The sequence below is a fragment of the Pteropus medius genome, unplaced genomic scaffold (genome assembly GCF_902729225.1).
Source record: "Pteropus medius unplaced genomic scaffold, Ma_sr-lr_union100, whole genome shotgun sequence".
NCBI classification, from domain to species: Eukaryota; Metazoa; Chordata; class Mammalia; order Chiroptera; family Pteropodidae; genus Pteropus; species Pteropus medius.
In genome coordinates this window covers 4,963,131-4,983,703 of record NW_024348242.1, presented here as the reverse complement: position 1 = coordinate 4,983,703, position 20,573 = coordinate 4,963,131, and the positions used below count along the sequence as shown (strand labels likewise).

The 20,573-nt window shown below is 56.5% G+C and overlaps 1 protein-coding gene across 1 annotated transcript in view; it reads left to right on the top strand.

Annotated features, from left to right (window-relative positions):
* SETD1B (SET domain containing 1B, histone lysine methyltransferase) overlaps positions 1-17,146 on the top strand; it is a 22,973-nt gene extending 5,827 nt beyond the window's left edge. The window contains 14 exon segments of the mRNA XM_039879377.1: positions 1-521; positions 4,042-4,884; positions 5,317-5,578; positions 5,664-5,989; positions 6,077-6,182; positions 6,723-7,211; positions 8,471-9,014; positions 9,016-9,174; positions 9,176-9,657; positions 10,510-10,676; positions 12,345-12,476; positions 12,576-12,695; positions 12,772-12,909; positions 14,614-17,146. The exon segment at positions 1-521 is cut by the window's left edge and continues 742 nt beyond it. Coding sequence (XP_039735311.1) covers positions 1-521; positions 4,042-4,884; positions 5,317-5,578; positions 5,664-5,989; positions 6,077-6,182; positions 6,723-7,211; positions 8,471-9,014; positions 9,016-9,174; positions 9,176-9,657; positions 10,510-10,676; positions 12,345-12,476; positions 12,576-12,695; positions 12,772-12,909; positions 14,614-14,787 — 4,463 coding nt within the window. The 3' untranslated portion in view covers positions 14,788-17,146.
* Positions 17,147-20,573: the final 3,427 nt, after the last annotated feature.

The window sequence follows — 20,573 nt, the reverse complement described above, 5'->3', positions numbered from 1 at the left end:
CCGATGCCAACAGCATGGAGCTGGGTGGCCGGCCGACCTTTGGCTGGAGCCCCGAGCTCTGCGACAGTCCAGGCACGCCAACGCTGGAGTCGTCGCCGGCAGGGCTGGAGAAGCCCCATGACAGCCTGGACTCGCGCATCGAGATGCTGCTGAAGGAGCAGCGCACCAAGCTGCCCTTCCTCCGCGAGCAGGACTCGGACACGGAGCTGCAGCTGGAGGGCAGCCCCATCTCCTCCTCCTCCTCCCAGCTCTCCCCGCTGGCCCCCTTCGGCAGTAACTCCCAGCCAGGCTTTCGCGGTCCCACACCTCCCTCATCGCGCCCCTCCAGCACCGGCCTGGAGGACATCAGCCCCACGCCGCTGCCTGACTCGGACGAGGACGATGAGCTTGACCTGGGCCTGGGGCCCCGGCCCCCCCCAGAACCGGGTCCCCCGGACCCTGCCAGTCTTCTGGGCCAGACAACTGAGGTGGCCTCGGACCTGGCTGGAGACAGGACCCCAACCTCAGAGAAGATGGATGAGGTACCGCCATGTTTGTCCATCTCTGTCTGGGATTGGCTCTGTCTGTCTCGTGTCTCCCTCTTTCCCCCTTTGGCACGTCACCCCCTTAGGAATACTAGCTGAAGACATAGAAGCAGCAGGGCTAGAGCAACCAAAATAACACCTCAACATGTAGAGAATAAAGAGGACACAGAAAGCCCCAGGCTGTGATTGAGCAACTGGCTTGGCTCTGAGCTCCCTAGCAGCCATGGAGAGAAGAAAAACAGCTTAGTTCTGTTGCTCTTGTTAGGTATGGGAAGTCAAAACTTAGGCAGTGATTCTGACTTGAACTTCTTTGGTAGGAGTTTGCTGAGACTGCAGCGCGTATACATTGTGTTGATGGTTTTGGGCCCCCTTCTCTGTTGGGCAGCTTGGGGATGATCAGGGCTGGTCCTGAGGCTCAGGCAAAATGAAGAGAGGGGTTATCCAGAGCACTCTGCTGGGCTAGGCCGGGTGGTAGCTCCACGGTACTGTCTCCCAGAACCCGATCCCTTCTGAAGGGACGGGAGACCATGGTGAAATCTCCCTCTGCTCTCCCTGGCTCCAGGAGCGAAGGAGTTAAGGGCTAGCCCTGGGGGAGGCCCACAGCCAGCAGGAGGCAAAATTTCCCACCCTCTAGCTTTCTTCTCTTTAGATTCTCACCTGGGGTCTCAATGCCCAAACCTCCAGCCTCAAAGTTGGGGTGCGGGGTGCTGTGTACCAGTTCTTCGGGGCTGGGGGGAGATTAAGTCACCTTCCTTGGCTCTGCTCCCCCACCTTCCTGGGCCAGGCACCTGCCCTGGCCCTCCTGGAGACCTGTGCTGGAACTCGTGGGCCCGGTGGGCATGAGCAGCCAGGAGCTCACACAGAGCTCTTTGCCCCTGTGGAGAGCAGGGAGGAGGGTCGCCCCTCCCAGGCCCTTTGATTAGGCAGGTTTGGCTGCCTCAGGGAGGAACAGAAAAGACCTTGGCCCGCCCGGGAAGGGACCACAGGTGGCTGGGGCTCCAGGGGGCCCCCAGGCGGTTCTGGGGAAGTGGCCTCAGGGGCCAAGGGGTCCAGATAGGGGGAGTCAACAGGTGTGCAGAGGTGGGGGGCTGCGGGCCCTGCCATCCTCCGTTCTTCCTTCCCTCCCTCTGGCCGCCTGAGTTTAGGGGATGCCTACCATGTTGACAGCCTGGTCCAGGGGCTGGGAAGCACAGAGTAGTTGGAGGAATCGGGCTCTCCCACTGTGTCACTTTACGGAAGGGGAAACTGAGGCCAGGAAAGCTGGGGTCCAGGATTCCCCAGGACCTTAGCACAGGGAAGCCCAGGCGTACTGATCACCTCCAGGCTGGCCCTCGGGAGCCCCCTGCTGGCAGCGTGGAAAGCAGCACCCGGGCTCCTCCGGACTGAACCGGGAGGAAGTCCCAGCCCAGACTGGCGAGCAGCGCGGGCCAGCCCGCCGGGGTATGAAGGGGACGGGTCAGATCCCCTGTCTTCACAGAGACTGGTTAAAAGGCAGGCTTCAGTCCTTGAGCCTTGAGTCCCAGCTCCGTCACTCACTGGTTATGTGACCTTGGGGAAGATACTTTCCCTCTCTGAGTCTCAGTTTCGTTGTCTATGAAATGGGACGGTGAATGCACCTGTCTCATACTGTCTCAGTTTAAGTGAGGTGTCACAAGGGACGCTCCAGGCACAGCTCCGGCGCTAGGCGCTCCTAGGCGTTCAGTTAGTTCCCTTCGGTTCCCACCCCCGGCGCCCCGAGGCGCTGAAGGAGGGGCAGGCGGAGGGTTGGAGCAAAGACCGGCTCTGCTGGTGATTGGCTGGCCGCGTGGCCGGTTTAACCCTTTGTGTACTGCACTTGCCTCGCTGGGCGCTGTCCAGGGCTGATCTGGGCGCTGTTCTTGAGTACCAGGCTAAGCCTGCCAGCCCTTCCCTCATCACGTGCGTGGGGACTCTGAGAAGTGGGGAAGGAGGGAGAGAAGGGTGGGTGGGGCGGAGAGAAAGAGAGAAGAGGTGACCTAGCAAAATCCAGAGCTTCCTGCTGTTGTTATAAGTTTTGTGTTCCTCTTCTCCTTGCCCCACCCCCATTTCCCTTTGGGGCCTCCCTTACCTGTAGGCTGACCTCTGACCTTAGAGCCTGCACAGACTCTGCTCCCTCAGCCTTCAGATGCACTCTCTGTCTCTTACGGCTTATGAAGGCTGTCTCCTCAGCCAAGTTCATCCAGGGCACCTTCTCGGCCTCTAGTCCTGACACAAGATCCTGAGAGTGGCCCGACCCTTTTCTCCTCACCCCTGCTTGCCCTCTCGCTCCGCCTCCAGCATGCGGACCCCAGTGCCGCTCTCCATCTCCAGGCCCGTGCATCCAGCTGCCCACAGCCCTGTGTCCCAGTGTGATTGTCTGCTTTAGAACTGGGGTCATCTTTGACTCCTCCCCTTTTCACCTGGTACCATGTCCCTGGATTCCGACAACAGCCTCTGCACTTGGCAGGCATCTTGGGCTTCCGTCCCAACCCTGTTTCTGACTGGCTGTGCCATTTGGGCCAATGGCTTTAGACTCTCTGAGTATTTCCTCACCTGTTAAGAGGGCCCGAAGTAGAGCCCCACCTTGCGAGGTTACACTGCAGATAAGAAATGAGGCTCAGCCTCCCACTGGCCCATGCTAAGTGTTCAGTCACGAGACCAGGGGAAAATGATTAAGGAGAAACAAAGCACACTTCCTGTCATACACGCTGAGTACTGCTAACCCCCCTGCTCAAATGTCGCCTGCTCCACGGGGCTCTCTCTGTCACAGTGAGGACAGCAGGCAGACCGGGAGCGTAATCTGGGGATCCACTTCCTGGTTCAAATCCTGGCTGTGTCTCTTACTGGCTGTGTGGCCTTGGGCAAGTTACTTAAGCTCTCTGTGTTCCAATTTCCTCGTCAGTAAGCATGGAGGTAACAGACCGACTCTGTAGGGTTCTTCTGAGGATTAACTGAGTCACTGTAGGTAAAGTGCTTAGAAAGGTGCTTGGCCCATAGGAAGGACAGAGGTGTTAATTATTAATATTGTCTTCTCTGAATACGAATTGAAACAGAATCTGTTTTCTTCACACCGCGTCTCCCTTCCCGGCTCTTTTTCTCCACAACAGACTCTATATTTCACCTCTTCATCCGGGTTACCCTCTGCCTCTTCCCTCTAGAAGTTCAGCTCCATGAGAGCAAGAATTTTGTCTCTTGTTCACCGCTATGTTGCCTGGCACACAGCAGGTGCTGAGTAAATGTTTGTTGAATGACTGGATGAATCCTCATGATAACCACTTGAGGCAGGTACTATAATTCCCATTATGCAAATGGGGAAACTGAGGCTTAGAGAGGTTAAGTGACTTGCTAAGGCCACATGGCTGGGAAGGGAGGGGACCAGGATTGGAACGGCAGAATTCATGTCGCTCACTAGTCTTGCAAAAGGCTTCTTCTCCAGCTTTCTGGTGGTCAGAGGGGGCTCTGGGGGCGGACTCGGCCTGCCAGGCTCACCCCGTCTCCTCTCTCCCTGCTCTCCCCACAGGCCCAGCAGTCCTCTGGCGAGGACATGGAGATCTCAGATGACGAGATGCCCTCGGCCCCCATCACGAGTGCCGACTGCCCCAAGCCTATGGTGGTGGCCCCAGGGACAGCGGCTGTGGCAGCCCCCTCCGTGCTGGCCCCAAACCTGCCGCTGCCCCCACCCCCTGGCTTCCTCTGCACCGATGCCCCCTCACTTCACCACCTCCTCCCCCCACCACAAATGGAGTTTCCTCATGCCCCCCCGCCTCTGCTGTACACTCCCACTCCGCTTCCACCACCCCCCCCCTGCCTTGCACTCCATCTGTGACCGGGTGTCTCCCTGCCAGCCACCAACAATCCCACCCCACCCATCCTGCCGCCTCTGCCGCCCTTCCCCCCAGGACTGTTTCCTGTGATGCAGGTGGACATGAGCCACGTGCTGGGTGGCCAGTGGGGTGGCATGCCTATGTCCTTCCAAATGCAAACACAGATGCTGAGCCGTCTGATGACGGGCCAGGGCGCTTGCCCCTACCCGCCCTTCATGGCGGCTGCGGCTGCGGCGGCCTCAGCTGGGCTGCAGTTTGTCAACCTGCCACCCTACCGGGGCCCCTTCTCCCTGAGCAACACCGGCCCAGGCCGTGGGCAGCCCTGGCCACCCCTGCCCAAATTTGACCCATCAGTGCCGCCACCAGGCTACATGCCACGCCAGGAGGACCCACACAAAGCCACTGTGGATGGCGTCCTGCTGGTGGTGCTCAAGGAGCTCAAGGCCATCATGAAGCGTGACCTGAACCGCAAGATGGTGGAGGTGGTGGCCTTCCGGGCCTTCGACGAGTGGTGGGACAAGAAGGAGCGGATGGCTAAGGTGGGTGGGCAGGAGCCCAGCCCGGCACCCTCTCGTCTCCCAAGGCAGTTACTGGAAACTGCTGCCCAGACCTCCAAAGTAGGAAAGCGTGAATGTCGTTCTGTGAAACGTGATGTCAGTGATCCGGATGTCCACTTGGCGGTGTGTGTCTGTGGATTCTGATCTCCGAAGTAAGAAAGCCACTGTCCTGCCGTAGGTGGCAGTGGTCGTCCACTCGGTGGCTGAGGAAATCGAGGTTCAGGGAGGCAGAGAGCACTGGGAGCGTCCTGAGTGGTGGGGATAGAGTGTGGCCAGCTTCTAGGGAAGGAAGTGGCCAGTTACCCTGAGGCTGTCACTATTTGAAGAAGGCAAGCTGCTCAGGGTTAGCCACCCAATGGGGTCGCTGGCAGCACTGTAACTGTGGTGACTGTCCCCTCCTCTCTTTCACCCCAGGCCTCGCTGACCCCGGTGAAGTCGGGTGAGCACAAGGATGAGGACCGGCCAAAGCCCAAGGACAGAATCGCCTCATGCCTACTGGAGTCATGGGGCAAGGGTGAGGGCCTGGGCTACGAGGGCCTGGGCCTGGGCATCGGGCTGCGTGGGGCCATCCGCCTGCCCTCCTTCAAGGTCAAGAGGAAGGAGCCGCCGGACACAGCCTCATCTGGAGACCAGAAGCGGCTGCGGCCCTCGACTTCTGTGGATGAGGAGGATGAAGGTTTGCATCCCCCCCACCCACTGGGTGCTGTGGTCTCCTCCTCCCGTGTCCCCCAGCCCAGCTCTCACACCCTTCCTCCCCACAGAGTCTGAGCGTGAGCGGGACCGGGACATGGCAGATGCCCCCGGCGAGCTTGCCAAGCGGGACCCCAAGGGCGTGGGCGTGCGGCGACGGCCAGCTCGGCCACTGGAGCTGGACAGTGGCGGGGAGGAGGATGAGAAGGAGTCGTTGTCAGTGTCCTCATCGTCCTCGGCGTCCTCCTCCTCGGGGTCCTCAACGACCTCACCTTCGTCCTCGGCCTCTGACAAGGAGGATCGGGAAAGCACGGAGGGGGAGGGGGAGGACGAGGACGAGGACGAAGGCCCCAGGAGCCAAGTCTCCTCCTCTTCGACCTCGTCCACGTCGGATAAGGTGCCATTCGGGTTGGGGAAGCCTGGAGGGGAGGCCGGGCCAGGCGAGGGGGACCCTGTGGCTCACCCATCCGCCCCTTTCCCCCAGGATGATGATGAGGATGACAGCGACGGCTTGGACGAGTCTGAGAATGACAACGAAGACTCGGCCCTGTCGGAGGCGAGCGAGAAGGAAGAAGGGGACTCAGACGGAGGTGAGTGGGGCGGACCGTGGCCCCTGGCCCGGCCCAGGGTCCCTCCACAGAGGGCAGAGCCTGAGTGACAGTCACCAAGACTTGCTGGGCAAAATTTCTTGCCTTCGAAATGTGAACTCAGTAAAACACACATTCGAGATACCGTATGATCCCATTTATAAGAAATGTGCAGAACAGGTCAATCCCCAGAGCCAGAAAGCAGATGGACGGTTGCTGGGGGCTGGCGGGTGTGGGAACAGAGTGATAAGAGCTAAAGGGGACGAGTTTCTTCTTGAGCTCAGAGCTATTTTGGAACGAGACAGAGGCAGTGGTCGTACACGTTGTGAGTATACAAAATACCACTGAATCGTCTGCTTTAAAATGCTTAAGTTTCCTGTTATGTGGATTTTACCTCAATTTTTAAAAATTATCACTAGTTCGTACACACACACATCTGAGGGCCGTGTTCAGACCAGGTGTCACCCGTTTGAGCCCTTTGGTGAAGCACCTGGTTGAGGCACAACAAATAGTGAGAGGGCCCTGCCCGTGTCCCCCGCCCAGAGGAGACAGCGAGCATCGCTACCTCCAAGGCTGGAGCCGCCTCCTCCAGTGAGAGTTCTGAGTCTTCGGAGTTCGAATCAAGCTCCGAGTCCTTGTCCTCATCCTCATCCTCGGAGGACGAAGAGGAGCAGCCGACAGGGGAGGAGGCGGAGGAGGCAGAGGAGGAGGAGGAGGCAGCCACAGATGAGAGCATGGCTCCCGCTGCTCCCGACGAGGGCTTTGAGGAGGATGTGGCCACGAGGGCCCCTGTGGTGGAGTCCTTGCGCACGGAAGAGGAGGTGGATGTCGAAGCCGAGGACGAAGCCCCTAAGGAGCAGACCCCCATGCCAGAAGAGCCCTCCCTGCCTGTGAGCGTGGAAGAGATGGATGGCTGCAAAGAGCCCCCCGAGGAGCCAGGCCTGAACCAGGAAGGGGCCAGGTCGCTGTCTCCAGAGCCCCCTGTGAGAGAGATGGAGGCCCGGCCGGCGCCATCCCCGGAGCCCACCCCAGGTAACACCTGCAGCCCCAGGAGAGCGGTGGGATGGAGGTGGGGTGAACTGTCAGAAGGGGCCCAGGCTCCTCTAGGTAAATCACGTAAGCTTCCCAAGCCTCGGTTTTCTCGTCTGTAAGATGGGATCGACGGGTAGGGCCTTCCCCTGAGGTCGTGTCGGAGGGAGTCAGAGGACACACGATGTGCCGGCACGTAGCCTGCACCGGCGCTGTCCCCAGAGGGGACCACTCCTCAGGGCCAGCATTTCCCCGTGCGTTAGTCCTTGGACCATTCATCCCATGAGGTGCTCCCCAAAAGGGCGACAGCTGTGCATGGTCGTTTTAGTGACAGGCAGGACAGGCAGGCAGGGGAGGCCTTGGGGTGCTGGGCCAAGTGAGAGGGGCTGTGGACGTTATACCCTCCACCCTCTCGATAGAGCTTCACAGGGCACATGCTAAAGTCTGTAACACCGCTGTCCTGTAGAACTTTCTGCAGTGATAGACGTGTTCGCTATCTGCCCCTCCCAATACCCTAGCTACTTGACACAATGTCACTAAGAGTATTTGAAATGTGGTAAGTAGCACTGTGGAACTGAATTTGGAATGTTGCTTAATTTTAATTAGTTTAAACTTGCATAGCTACGTATGGTTACTTTGTACCTCTAATAAGTACTTAAAGGAAAAAACCTGTTGTATTTTGTTTCATTCTGTTATTTAGCTACAAAACCACAGGTTTTTAAATATTATCACAAGTATTTAGTAAGCCTTTATTGCATCCCTCGTATAATACTCCTGCTCTAGATACTGAGCTTACATTCTAGGGCAGAGTGACAGATAACAGCAGATAAGTTAGAAAATGTATTATATGACAGTGGGGATAAATGCTAGGATAAAAAGTTAAAGGCTCTGACAAGTCCTGCAGAAAAGAGACTTGCTGGATTTTATTTGACAGCAGAGCCCATTTTCTTGGTCCACAGGAAGCTCCCTGTTCACAGGAACACTTTTCTAAGGATACAGTGTCAAGGGCTTGCAACCATGCCTCCATCTTTGATTTACTTCACCAGCATTTATTAGGTACCTACTGTGTACCTGACCTGGGCTGGATGCTGAGCAGTCGTCGAGTGGTTTAGATGGAGGATAACAGTTATCATACTCAGAACCTTGGGGACTCGGGGCTGTGAGTCAGTCAGGTATCAAGTGCATAGTAGGGCAGCATAAATAGGGCACTGAGAGGCGTTTAAATCAAACAGTAATGGCCTGGTTTTCACCCACCTCTGCAGGGGAGGACCTAGAAGCGAAGCCCAAGCCCCCTGCGCTGCTCTCCTTACCCCTGCAGCCGCCATTGCCGCCCCCTCGGCCGCCCCGGCCACCCAGCCCACCACCAGAGCCTGAGACCCCAGACCTCTCACATCCACCCGTCCCTCTGGAACCTCCCCCCGAGGACCAGCCCCCTCGTACTCCAGGCCTCTGTGGCAGCCTGGCCAAGTCGCAGAGCACGGAGACCGTGCCGGCTACCCCAAGCGGCGAGCCCCGGCTGTCAGGGGCCAGCAGTGGCCTGTCACTGAGCTCCCCGCAGGTGCCCGGCAGCCCCTTCTCCTACCCGTCCCAGTCCCCCAGCCTGAGCAGCGGGGGCCTCCCGAGGACACCTGGCCGGGACTTTAGCTTCACACCCACCTTTCCCGAGCCTGGCGGGCCCCTGCTTCTGCCTGTCTGCCCGCTCCCAGCTGGCCGGCACGATGAGCGGCCTGGCCCCCTGTCCTCCCCCGTGCTCCTGGAGACAGGCCTGCCACTCCCTCTGCCCTTGCCCCTTCCCCTGCCCCTGCCCTTCCTGGGCCCAGATCCCCCACCCAGCTGCCACCCTGCTGCCCGCTCCTCTGGCCTGCTCTCCCCATCAAGAGGAAGCGGCCGCCGATCCCGCCATGTTTCCTCCTTTGGGCCCTTGGTCCGGCAGGAGGGAACCCTGCCTTGTGCTGGGCCAGCCACAGCCCCTGTCTTCCCAGCACCCACTCCCCCCGGGCCTGGACTTTCCAGGAACACAGGGATCCCAGCTCTCCCCTCTTTGCCCCAGCCCTCCGGCCCCCACCTCCACCACCTGTCGAGCTCACCAAGCTGCCCTTTAAGGAGCTGGAGAACCAGTGGCCCTCTGAGGCCATCCCCCCAGGCCCCCGCGGACGTGACGAAGTCACCGAGGAGTTCATGGACCTGGCCAAGGTGCGGGGTTCCTGGCGTCGGCCACCCAAGAAGCGCCACGAGGACCTGCCGGCCTCGCCCTCGCCGGAGCGCTCGCCACCACAGCCCCTCTTCCGGTCCCGGACAGAGTTTGAGGAGATGACCATCCTGTATGACATCTGGAATGGCGGCATTGACGAGGAGGACATCCGCTTCCTGTGTGTCACTTACGAGCGGCTGCTGCAGCAGGACAATGGCATGGACTGGCTCAATGACACGCTCTGGGTCTACCACCCCTATATCCTGCCGGACGGGGCGGGGGCCCACACCTCCTAGCGCACAGGGATCCTCACCATGTCTCTGGGCCCCGACTCCCACGATACCCCTGAAGGCAATAGCCTGAGCCACGGTCACCTATGGAGCAATGTCTGTGTCGGCCCTGGCCGGGCTCTGTACGGAATTATCACTGGCACTTAAAACACGTCCTCTGTGCCAGGCCATCTCACCCCCAGAGTTAGATGGTTAGCAGGTCTCAGGGCCAAACATGACGACGTGATGGTGGCAGAGACTGACCGAGGGCCTGCTCTTCCTGGGCCCTTATCAACCTAATTTAACCTTCTCAACAGCCCAGCGCGATTGGGCTATTATTCCTATTTTACATATGTAGAAACCAAGGCTCAGAAAAGTTCAGCGACCTGCCCAAAGTCACATACGAAGTAGCAGAGCTGAGATTTTAACCCAGGCAAATCGGGGCTCCTGACCATGATGCAGTCGTCATAGTCAATTGTATTTACAGCATTTTGAGGTTGGAGCCCTCATCATTCCTGTACTAGACAGACGTATTAAGCACTTACTTTATGACAGGAACTCTGCTAAGTGCCCTAAGTATATGTAATCATTCAGGAGGCATCATTATTACTCCAGCTTGCAGAAAGTGGATAAGAAGCACACCCAGGGCCATGCGACTAGGCACCCCGACAGTTCCGGCTGTCTGTGCAGTCGGTGGCGTGGGTGTGGGCAGTGAAGCTGGATGTTGTAGCCTCTTAGAGACTGGTCTGAGGGTGGAGAGGCTGGGCTGGTGGGACGGGTCTCCTGAGTGACCAGGAAGGGCTTGCCATCAGTGTCCAAGTGGCCCTTGACCCACACCCACCCACCAGCCTCTCTTCAGCTAAGAAAAAGAAACGGGATGATGGCATCCGTGAGCACGTGACGGGCTGTGCCCGCAGCGAGGGCTTCTACACCATCGATAAGAAGGACAAGCTCAGATACCTCAACAGCAGCCGCGCCAGCACGGATGAGCCCCCGGCAGACACCCAGGTACTGCCACCCGGCGCGTGCATGTGCCGGAGCCTCCTGGCCTGGGCAGGAGGTGGACGTCCTCCTGGAGGGGGTGCAGGCAGGTGTAGAGGTTGTGGAGCCAGAGGGGCAGGCACACGGAGGTTACTTACCTGGGTGCTCAGGTGAGGTGGGTGGTGGGCAGTGGAGAGCCTCCAAAGGGTTTTAGAAAGGGGACGTGAGCAGAGTTGAGTTGCATTTCCAGAGGGTCCATTCATTTCTTTTTTAAATTAGGCAAGTATTTGCTGAGCATGTGCTGTATTTCAAGTGCTCTTCTGGGGCTACAGCAGTGAACAAAACACTTGTTTTCTTCATGGAGCTTACATTTTAGTGAGGGATAAGAGATCATCAAATGAACAAATAAACGTAGACTGCCAGGTGGAGGAAATACTATGGAGAAAACGGGAGAGGAGGTTACGGGTTGGAGAGTCAGAGCCAGTCAGAGGAGGTGACATTTGAGCCAGACCTGAACGAAGTAAAGAAATGAGCCATGTGGATAACTGGGAGAGACCACGAAGAAGCAGGAAAGGACTTCAATAAAATGTTAAAGCCGAGAGGGGTTCCCTAAATCCAGCAGGGCCTGAGGCAGGGAGGACAGAGCTTGGTGGCGCGAGAGAGCAAAGGCCGGTTGTGGCCAGAGAAAGGTCATCAGGCCCCAGAGGCTGTGGTTGGACGACTGTGGTGACGAGGTCACGTTTGTGTCCTGTGTGTGACAGCAAGCCACAGGAGGGATTTGAAAGAGGGGGTGAGGGTGACATGGTTCAGTCTGTGAATTTCAAAACTTGTCCTGGCGGCGGTGTAGGGAGTTGACCGCAGGGGTCCAGTGGGGAGCCATGTAGCCGCTGCAGTTTCCATGCCAGGCTGCGGGTATGTGGGCCAGACATACTTGGAGTTGGACGACTATGAGGAAAGAGGAGATGTGCTTGAATCAGGACTGTTAGGAGGGTCGAATGGATGGGACCGGGGCCTGGGTGGGTGTAGGAGACAAGGGAATTGGGTGGGTCTGGCTTGGGGGACTGGGTACCTGGATGCCAGGTACTGAAGTGGGAAGGAAGGTGGCAGCTGCCAGGCGGTTAGATACATGAGTACAGTCTCAATGTCGGGAAGGGGACTTCCGGTCTAGGGACCTAAATTTAGGTATCGGGATGGAGATGTTGCTCGAAGGTCACAGCAAGGACAAGCTCATGCAGGGAGAGCCCGTTTGGGGAGGGGTGCAGCTCTGAGCACTAAGGGCTGGGCGGGGAGGACGAGGGAGGCCAAGAGAAGGAAGGGGTGCCAGGGTGTCAAGGAAGGAGCTGTGATTTCGAACTGGAGAGGACAGAGGGGCCCTGGCGAGGGTCACAAGGCTCAGGGCGGATGGACACCCACCATCTTCCGTCCGAGAAGCCGAGGAGGGAAAAGACAGCGAGAGTAAAGGTTAAGTTATGTCGTTTTCTTCAAGACTGGAGGAGCTCGAGCACGGCCAGATACTGGTGGGAAAGGGAGGTGACACCTGGGGACAGGACAGGCACAGATAAGACCAGAGCGAAGAAGTTGGGGCCACAGGGACCCAGAGCGTAGGGCGAGGTCGCCAGGGCTGTGAGGGAGCCGCAGGCACAGCGGTCGGTGGGTCGCGCCGCGCCTGGCCCCTGACGCCGCGCCCGCCCGCAGGGCATGAGCATCCCCGCGCAGCCGCACGCCTCCACCCGCGCCGGCTCCGAGCGGCGCTCCGAGCAGCGCCGCCTGCTGTCCTCCTTCACTGGCAGCTGTGACAGCGACCTGCTCAAGTTCAACCAGCTCAAGGTGAGGCCGCGTCCCACCCCCACCCCCACCCCAGGGCGACCAGGGTGGCCGCGGAGCCTGAGACCAGGGTCTCACCCCTCCTCTCCTTCCCGCCCCAAGTTCCGGAAGAAAAAGCTCAAATTCTGCAAGAGCCACATTCACGACTGGGGCCTGTTCGCCATGGAGCCCATCGCGGCCGACGAGATGGTCATCGAGTACGTGGGCCAGAACATCCGCCAGGTAGGCACTGCCCGGCGGCCGGGCGTCGGCGCGGAGCCGCCGCGGCCCAGCCCGGACTAAGGCGTCTTCCCGGCAGGTGATCGCGGACATGCGGGAGAAGCGCTACGAGGACGAGGGCATCGGCAGCAGTTACATGTTCCGGGTGGACCACGACACCATCATCGACGCCACCAAGTGCGGCAACTTCGCGCGCTTCATTAACCACAGCTGCAACGTGAGTGCCTGGCCCGGGCCGCGGACCAGCGCGGGCCACTCACCAAGCCCCGGGGGACCCGGGCGGGGTGCAAGGCCTTGTCCACAGCGCCCTGCTCCTCTGCCCATGAAATGGGCGCAGCGGGACTGCGGTGCTCAGGCAGTGGCCCTGGGCGATCGCGAGCTCCCCGCTGGTCGGGCTCCCGGCCTGGGCACCGCTGTCCTCTGCAGACGCGACGCTCGCTATGCCTCGTGTTGACCACTGGGACGTGGCTAGTGTGACTGAGGAGCTGAGTTTTTCTTTTAACTTTCGTTAGTTTAAACTGGAATAGCCACATGTGGCGGACGGTGATCGTAGTGGGTGGCACACGCCTGTTGGGGCGTTGGTAAGGGTGACTCATGCTAAAGACATGTGGGGAGCTCCAGCGGGGGGCAGGCTGGTCCTGGGTGAGTGCCCCAGCTCTGGCTTCCGGTCTTGGCGTTGCTTCTTAGTGAGGGCCTGGGCTTCTCACTGGATGTCTTGGTGCCTCAGTTTCCTAACCCGTAAGACGGGAGTGACAACACGGCTCCTGCAGGGTGTCTGGAGGACTGGATGGGCCCTCCAAAGCCGGCCCCATGCATGTGCTGACACAGCGAGCTCTCGGTCCCTGCTCTCCGTGATCATTGTCCGGAGAGTAGGGACTTTCCTGTCACTCTCCTGTGAGATCTAAGGGATGAGGGAATCTCCAGGTGAGGGAGTGAGTGGGGTGAGTGTCCAGTTCAGAGGGTGAGGGTGGGGGAAGGAGAGCACGTGGGGCGGGGGTGGGGGAGCTATGCCATGGCGTAGGGGGCAAGCGGGTGGGTGACAGCATGAGGCTGGCAGGGTTGGAGTGGCCAGGCCACTCAGCCTTGTAGGCAGGCAGAGGAGTTTCTTAAAGCCAAGGTAGGCCACTGGAAAGTTTCGAGCCCTCGGTGACAGGGTCTGCCCTCCCTCTGGGAAGATCTCCCTGGCCTCAGAGTCAGAAGTGGGTTTTCCCTGAGGACAAGAGGCAGTGGGAGCCACCACAGTCTGGGCATGGCTGGTGGCAGCCGGTGGAAGGCAGGGGGTAAAATCGAGAAGGCCTCAGAGACAACCAGCTGGGTATGGCGGTGGCTGGATCTGGCCTTGGCGCAGGGCACGTGGGAGGCGGAGGCCTGGAGTCCTGGGGACCTGGTGCAGCTGTACCTCAGAGCTGAGGTTTGAGATTATTGCGTCAAAGATGTCTCCTGGAGCTGCCAAGGCAAACGCTGGGCAGTGGTAGGGTTGCCAGATCTGGAGCAGGGCCAGTAAAGCTTTTCTGTAGACAGTGTTTTTGGCTTTGTGGGCCAGACCATCTGTTGGCAAATAAAGAAAGGAGCCCCGACCAAATGTAAATGATGGGTGTGGCTACGTGCCAATAAAACTTTATTTGTGGAGAGGGGGCGGGGCAGCTTGCTGACCCTCCTCTGGAGCACAGAAATGCGGCCTGGGCTAGAAATACAAATTTAGGAGTCACCTGAGGTGTAAATGGAAATCAAAGCCCTGGGAAATAATCGATTACTATCATCATTCTTATTTAATATCAGAGTCAAGGGGTCCTTGTCACCCACGTGGCAGTGGCATGGAGGTTATGTGGCAAGCAGGCAAGGCCTTGAGCGTGGGGCTCAGTTTGGGGGCCGTGGCGGGGCTGGGTCATCGGCTCACCCTCCCCTCCCATGTTGCCCACAGCCCAACTGCTACGCCAAGGTGATCACGGTGGAGTCGCAGAAGAAGATCGTCATCTACTCGAAGCAGCACATCAGCGTCAACGAGGAGATCACCTATGACTACAAGTTCCCCATCGAGGACGTCAAGATCCCCTGCCTCTGTGGCTCCGAGAACTGCCGGGGGACCCTCAACTAGGCCTGGCGCCCAGTCGGATGTCGGCCACCACCAGGGACTCCTGGCCGTGGACTCCACGGCCCAGGGCCTGGCCCCACCTCCCACCCCCATTTCAGGTGCTGTCCTCTACCCAGTGGCCATGTCAGGGCCTGGCGCCCCAACACTACCCCCAGGACCCCCGTGGCTCCAGCCCCTCAGTGGGAAAGGGCTTCTCTGTCTGTCAGCCCATGTCTCATGGTTTCTAAAAATGCTCCCTGGAGGGTTTGTGTTCACCTCCAGCATGAACGCCCTCTGTCTGTGTGTCGCTGTCCCGCTGCCCCTCCTCCATCTGTCCTGTCTCTGTCCCGTCGTCATCATCAGTCTCTTTCCACGAATGCTGCTATGTTGTTTTGTCTTCTCTCTTTTTTTTTTCTCGTCATAAGAAAAGACATTTTAACCATTGAAATGTGAAGGCAGAATCAGAGAGCGAGGGCCCTCGGTGGGGGCTGCGGAGGCCTCAGCTTGACGGTGCATGGGCCCATGTTCTGGATCCGGCCCCCAACCAGGGCACTGGGCCAGGTGCTGAAGAGAAGGGGGATCAGGCCAGGCGGCTCTGACCTCAGAACACTATGCTAGGCCCCCCTCTCTGCTGGCGGACTCAGTGAGGAGAAGACCCCCCTCCCCAAGTCTGTCCCTTCCCAAGCGGCCTGGGCGTGCCGTCTCCCGTGCAGGCCCTGGTGGAGCCAAGCGGGTCCCAGGCGAGAAGTCCCCCTCTGGGCTCTCCCTACCACCCCGCACCCTGCCACCTCCAAAATCTTGGGTTCAATGTTTACTTTCTCATTCGAATGCCAGCAACGAGGACTGGGAGGGGTCGTGTCCACTCTCTGCCGCCCTCACCTTCACTGGTAAGGAGGGGCCCCTAGGGCAGGCAGCGCCCCCCTCTGGCCACCACGGCGTCTGACCTCGCGTGCACGTGGCATTTCTTGTTTATAAGCTTCACCTGCTCACCCCCAGCCCGCACCCCAACTCGGCCTGCCGGCAGCCCCCTGATCCAAGAAGTTGAGAGCATATTTATTTTCAGAGTGAGATTATTTCTCCCAGAGAAAGGAAAATCTTGGAAAAGATTTTAAAACTCAGATCTAAATCTGACCGTTTTTTTAACCCTTTTTACCCCCTTGCCATCATCCTCTTCAGGGCTTATTTCTATGGATTTTTTTCCTTGTGCGTGTATAATATCAAAACGAAGGGAGAAATAGGTTTTTGAAGTTCAGAGCCCACTTCTGTATGTATAGGCCATCATAAAGGACTTTTTCTCGGGAACATTGTTTCTTGTAGAAACACGTGGGAAGACTTTTTTTGCTCATTTCTTTGTACTTCCAAAAAACCACACACACACACACACACAAACGCACGCGCAAGTCCCCCGCACCCCAGAAAACAGAGCAGGCGTGTAAATAACTTATGGAAAGTGACTGTCGTGACCAGGAGTCATCCTCACCAAGACGGGACAGCTCCCGGTGGGGCCGCCCCCACCCCGCGGATGCGGGCCCTGGCCTCTGGTATCTCAGCTTGTGTCAAGCTTGTTATCATGTAAATTCTGTACAAAGAATTGTTATTTTTCTCTTTTATTTGTCGTTGGTTTTCAGGTTTTTTTTTAATTTCTTCACCCCACGCCCTCTCTGTTTGAGACTGTGCCCTCTGGTTTCAAGGCCGATGAAATCAGTGGCATTAAGACACAGAGAGGGGACCTGGGCATAGCGGTGACCTTCTCTTCCGTTTGCGGTTTTCTGCCTAATTGTGCAACCGAGGAAATATTTATTTTTCAATGAGGAAATGTGTAGTTTGTAGAGACGGCTGATTTAAGTTACTCGTGCAGCCCCCAAGGGGCTGTCTCCATTCTGTCCCCTCTCCCCACAAAGGAAGCGGAGGGGGGATGGGGGAAACCGGGTCCGGGGCCAGCCTTAGCCCTCACCCTGGCCTCACCTCGCCCAACGGGCGAGGGGCCGGGCCCTCCCCGTCCCCAGAAACCCCCACCCCACCCCCGAAATGGTTTGCCATGTCCGGAAATGCGTTTGCTCATTTTTCTTTCAATGACTTCATTTTCATTGAACAAATCTTTGCTTTTGAAGAGTGGAGGGTTTCTGCTTTTTTTTTTTTTCCCCCTTGTCTCCTTCCCTGCTTTCCTCCTCCTGAAAAGAAGAGAACCCATATGTTTTAGGGATGTTTGTGCATATAGGCTCTACCACCCGTGTGTAACTTGTTTTGAAGAGAAGTGTTTCCGTTTGTGGGTGTGTCTTGCTGTAAATATTTGTTCATATTTTTGTGAATTCAATACTATGTACCATTGTATTATAGTAACTTTTATAAAGCAAACCATAAATATACTGACTTTTCTTACAGACACGCCATCTCTCTTGCTCTCCTCTCTCTCCCTCTCCTTTCTTTCTTTTGGGGGCACACCTGCTCTCATGGGGGGTGGGCCGGCTGGGCTGGGGACGGAGAGGGCCTAGGTGGGATGTGGTCCACTCAGATCAGCAGTTCTTAAACTCTGAGCCTGTAGGTGAATTCTGTGAACGAGGTCAAATTATTGTCAGACTAGACCTTGCACCGCTTCTTAAAGTTTTCCTTCTAGAAGCTTCCAACACCGCTAATAGTTTGCAATTAAGAAAACAAGATCCAATATCCTATTGCCATCACGAGAAGAACTCAAAAATGTTTCAAATTTAAGGAGACAGTGTTCTTGCCTGCATTTGAATGGGGAAGGGGCTGATAAAATAGTCATAGCTTGAGAAGATTTAGATGTATGTAAGTGCGTGTGGTGTTCTGGGTCTGTCTCAGCTCTTTCTGATCCAGTGGCAGGGTGACTGAGGGCCCCCCGGAGGGTTTGTTAAACAATGTCCACCTATCCCCGAGGACAGACTCAAAATCTTGGCAAGAAGCCGCATGATGGAAAAGATGCCGTATCTCACTTTTTTACTAGAGCCATGCAAATTATACCACGATACCATTTCCCTTGTCAAGTGGCAAATATTAGATGGAAAGTCCCCATTGTTGGCAAGCGTGGGGCAGGGGACACTCGCGCACTATCGGTGGCAGCAGAAATTGCCACCACCTTTAGGAGGAAAAACTAGATATGAACAATCAGTATTCTAAATGCACATAAACTCTTGCCCCAAATGTTGCCCTGTCAAGAATCGAACCTAATAGCCATGAGCAAGATGCACCAGGATGCTGTTGGCAGCTTTGCTGCGAGCTAAGAGACGAAGGCAGGGCCGCTGTCCATCAGCAGTGGGCTGCTCTTTGGAATCGTACGTGCAGACAGGTAATCCTCACTGCAGGTGGGTTCGTGGGAACAGAAAAATTGCTAAGGGTGAGACCGAGCCAGGAAAGAAGGTAGATGCAGCTTCTGGTCATTCGGTCATTCGACCAACATTTATTGAACACGTACGATATGCCGGCTACCCCTCTAGGCACTGGGGACACAGGAGTGGGGAAACACTCACCATCTTCATGGTGACTGTGATTTTGTGGGTGAGCCAGACAAACATGAAGAGTAAATGCTATAGACGAGGAGAGGGGGGCAGTTGGGAGGGCAGTGAAGTTTTAAATAGGGCGGCTTGGGAAGTCCACTTCGCCAACATGGGAGCAAAACTCAAAGGAGACAAGGGTCCATTCTCTCAGTGCAGAGGGTGGAGAAACGGGTGCAAAGGCCCTGAGGCCGGGCCCCAACTAGCGTGAGGACCAGCAAGGAGGCCTGCGAGGCTGCAGCTGAGTAAGGGACGGGGAGAGGAAAGGAAAATAGGTCCCGGAGGCACTCAGGGGGAATAGGGGGAGGCAGACCTACTGGGCCCTGCAGGGCAGCAGGAGGACAACCCAGGGTGTCCAGCCCAAGGCACATAAGAGAAATGATCCAAACTGGAGTTGCCTTCATCTTCCCTCTCGGAACTGCTCCTCCTGCTGTATTTTCCACCTGGGTCAATGGCATTTCTGTTCTCCACCTTCGCTCATCACTGTTGCTGCTGGTTACCTAAGCTCGAAACCCAGGAATCCTGGACTTTCCCTTTCCCTCAGCTGCCAAGTCTGATGGTTCTCTTTCTCCCTTATTCTTCAAATCATCCACTTCTCCCTTTGCCCATCGGTCCCACAGGATAAGTCCTTTCCTCACTGGTTCTGCTATAGGGACCGAAATGGGAGCCTCAGCGAGAGACATCTGCATGCGCAGGGCAGACAGGGGTGGGGTGAGGAGGGGGTGCCAAGTAGGCTCAGGTAGAGCCCCTCACCCAAGCCCCTCTCCAAAAAAAGAAAAATAAAAAACAAAAAACAAAAACAAAAGCAACAAACACAGCACTGACACTGAACCAGCCTCTTTTAAACATCTTTGCTGTTAGACTCACAGCATCACTAGAAGAAGAGCGTCACTTCATCCCCACTGAACGGATGAGGAAAACTGAGGCATCGAGAGGTCAGTAGCTTGCCCAAGGTAACACAGCTTAGCAAGCAGCTGACCTGGGAGTGAGGACCCAGGAAGTCTGATTCCCTCTATGCGCTCAGCTAATGTGGGGCTACTCTGCCCAGGTCCCATCTAAAGAGGCACCCACCGCTTGGCACCAGCTGATTGTTGGGGCACAGGGAGGCAAGCCCAGGATCGCCGGGTGGTTCCAAGAATCCTAGAATTTGCATGTGAAATATCCCAACTTTCTGAAATGTTGACTCAAATTTGCTTGAAGCCACGCAGACAAAATACATCTGTGAACCAGATTTGGCCTGTGAGCCACCAGTTTTCAGCCCTCCTGGGTTATAGAATTTCCCTTCTTTGCATAAGCCATAGGTAAATAGAGAGAGGGTATTTTTAACCAACAGCCCCTGAGCCTGGAGCCTGCATTGTTCTCTGGGTTCTTGCTGATGTTCCTTTTATTTCTGAAGTTTCATGATCCCAGAAGCCCTGATTTCTATTATCTGAAAAAAAAAAAAAATCCCGCAATTCTCTCATCATATCAACTTAGGTTTTTTTCTTACACTGAGATTCACCTGCTTCTAATTCTGAGTTGAGTCATCTTCAGGGAGGGCTGTTAAGCATCAGCAGAAGGAAAGACCCAATTTGCCCCCACCTCCTCTTCTCTGGTTTTGAAGAAAATTTTCCTTCCAAGAGTTTTAGGACTAGTAGTTCATCTCCCAACTGTGTCATTATTTTGCAAGGGTCACTCACACTTGAGTATGAACTAGCTTCTTTCCAAGCGGAATTCTCACTGGGACCAAGGCTGGGGAGACGAGCGGCGCTGGCGGGAGAGGGCACCGGTGACTGGCATGCTGAGGAGCTCAGATCCCTCCCACTTGCTCTATCTCTCAGAACAGGAACCATGTCCAATGTTTGCGGAGAAAGGATGCTTTCCCAAAGTACCTTAGCTAACACCTTCCCTTTTCCTATGTCCAGAAGTTTGGGCTCAGGGCAGCAAAGTTGGGGACAGCTCATCTTTAGAGATTATAAAGCCACCAGACAGGATGCGGATGCTCTTTTTCCAGATTTTCCCGGCTCCCAAATATCATCTCCCCAGAGAGACCTTGCCCCGATCGAAATTAGTACCCCCTCGCAGCTTCACCCCCACATAATCTGCTTTCTCTTCTTCTTCTTTTTTATTTTTTGCTTTATTTTCTCAGTAGCATTTACTACTCCATGAAACGAGATTGTCTGTCTTCCCCTCTAGAGTGTAAGCCCTCTGCACCCCCTTGGTTCCGAAATTCCCCCTGACCCGCGCGGTCCTATCTGTAAAGCGTTTGTACACCGCGCCTCGTTTTCCGCAGCGCTGCGAACCCGTTACAGAGATGCCTCT